At 40.7% G+C, this 1,744-nt stretch overlaps 1 protein-coding gene across 1 annotated transcript in view; it reads right to left on the bottom strand.

The window, feature by feature from the left end:
- LOC106884372 (mediator of RNA polymerase II transcription subunit 12) overlaps window positions 1–1,744 on the bottom strand; it is a 68,108-nt gene that overhangs the window by 61,203 nt on the left and 5,161 nt on the right. The window contains exon 3 of the mRNA XM_052966703.1: window positions 639–701. Within this exon, the coding sequence (XP_052822663.1) occupies window positions 639–701 (63 nt within the window). The remainder of the gene's footprint in view (window positions 1–638; window positions 702–1,744) is intronic.

Below are 1,744 nucleotides of genomic sequence, written 5' to 3'. Positions count from 1 at the left end.
GCGGTGCTCCAGCATGGCCACAGTCAAATGACTGAAACAAGTAAAAGAGTAATAGGCGTAGGAGTGGGTGTGTGGTAAGTAGCTTGCTTACCAACCACATGGTTCCTGGTTCAGTCCCACTACGTGGCATCTTGGGCAAGTGTCTTCTACTGTAGCCTCGGGCCGACCAAAGCCTTGTGAGTGAATTTGGCAGACGGAAACTAAAAGAAGCTCGTCATATATATGTATATATGTGTGTGTGTGTGTGTGTGTGCATGCTTGTGTGTCTGTGTTTGTCCCCCTAGCATTGCTTGACAACCGATGCTGGTGTGTTTATGTCCCCGTAACTTAGCGGTTCGGCAAAAGAAACCGATAGAATAAGTACTAGGCTTACAAAGAATAAGTCCCAGGGTCGATTTGCTCGACTGAAGGCGGTGCTCCAGATTGGCCGCAGTCAAATGACTGAGACAAGTAAAAGAGTAACACATTGGTTATATTTCTACAATACACAAATCATTTTAACAATTCTTTTTTTTCTATACAATTCCTAATAATATACAATTATAAAAATAAAATGGGATTTTTTAAACATTGAATGGTTAGGGGGGTCCATCTGAATAAAATAGGAATCAAATGGGTTAAAAGAAGACAAATGTTACCTCATCTGTGATAGTACAGTTATTGTTGAAACCATGTTTGACATTGAGTGTTGACAATTCATCCTGAAAAATAAAGAAATTATTATAATTAACAAGAAATCAGAATAAAATTATTTACATTTGACAGATATTTGTCCTCATCTTGTTTGTTGTTAACACAACATTTCGGCTGATATACCCTCCAGCCTTCATCAGGTGTCTTGGGGAAATTTCGAACCTGGGTTCTCATTCCTAAGGTATTTTTCGATGTTGTTGTTGTTATTATTATTATTATTATTATTATTATTATTATTATTATTCAGGTCACAACGTTTCGGCTGTTATACCCTCCAGCCTTCATCAGGTGTCTTGGGGAAATTTCAAACCTGGGTTCTCATTCTAAGATGTTTCCGTCCAAGATATTTCTCCAAGACCTTTTGCAGAAGATTGGCAATGAATGATACTGCTTGTATTACAGCGACATTCATTTACAACCATCATGCAATGTCAAGACAAAGAGGTACACACACACACACACAGAGAGGCTTCTTTCAACCAAATTCACTCACAAGGAATTGATCAGTCTAGAGCTTATAGTAGAAGACACTTGCTCAAGGTTTCACACAATGGGACTGAAACCAAAACTGTGGCGTTGGGAAGCAAATTTCTTAAACCACACAGCTATACCCTACACTTAAAAATGATAACCAATGCCCAATAAAAGCCAACCCTATATTATATGAGAATCCCTTGATAATGCTACTTTCTGCATTGACTTGTGAATAGAAACAGGTGTTAAGCCATATTATCAAGAATCTGCAATAGCAAGTAACTGAAATTCATCTTCTTCTTCAAGCCAATTCATTTCAATGTTGAGGCGATGACTACTGACCGAGACCTTTGGAAATGTGCTGTGCGTGAGAAGACCCGGCAAGCCAAGTGAGATCGTTGCCAGTGCTGCTGGACTGGCTCTTGTGCGGGTGGCACATAAGATGTACCATCCTGAGCGTGACCGTTGCCAGTACCGCCTGACTGGCCTTGTAGGGTTTTCGAGCGAGATCGTTGCCAGTGCAGCTGGACTGGCTCTTGTGCGGGTGGCACATAAAAGACACCATTTCGAGCGTGGC

Source organism: Octopus bimaculoides, chromosome 3 (assembly GCF_001194135.2).
Source record: "Octopus bimaculoides isolate UCB-OBI-ISO-001 chromosome 3, ASM119413v2, whole genome shotgun sequence".
Classification (NCBI taxonomy): domain Eukaryota; kingdom Metazoa; phylum Mollusca; class Cephalopoda; order Octopoda; family Octopodidae; genus Octopus; species Octopus bimaculoides.
Note: the sequence above shows the minus strand (reverse complement) of the source record. Positions and strands in the feature narration are given on the sequence as shown.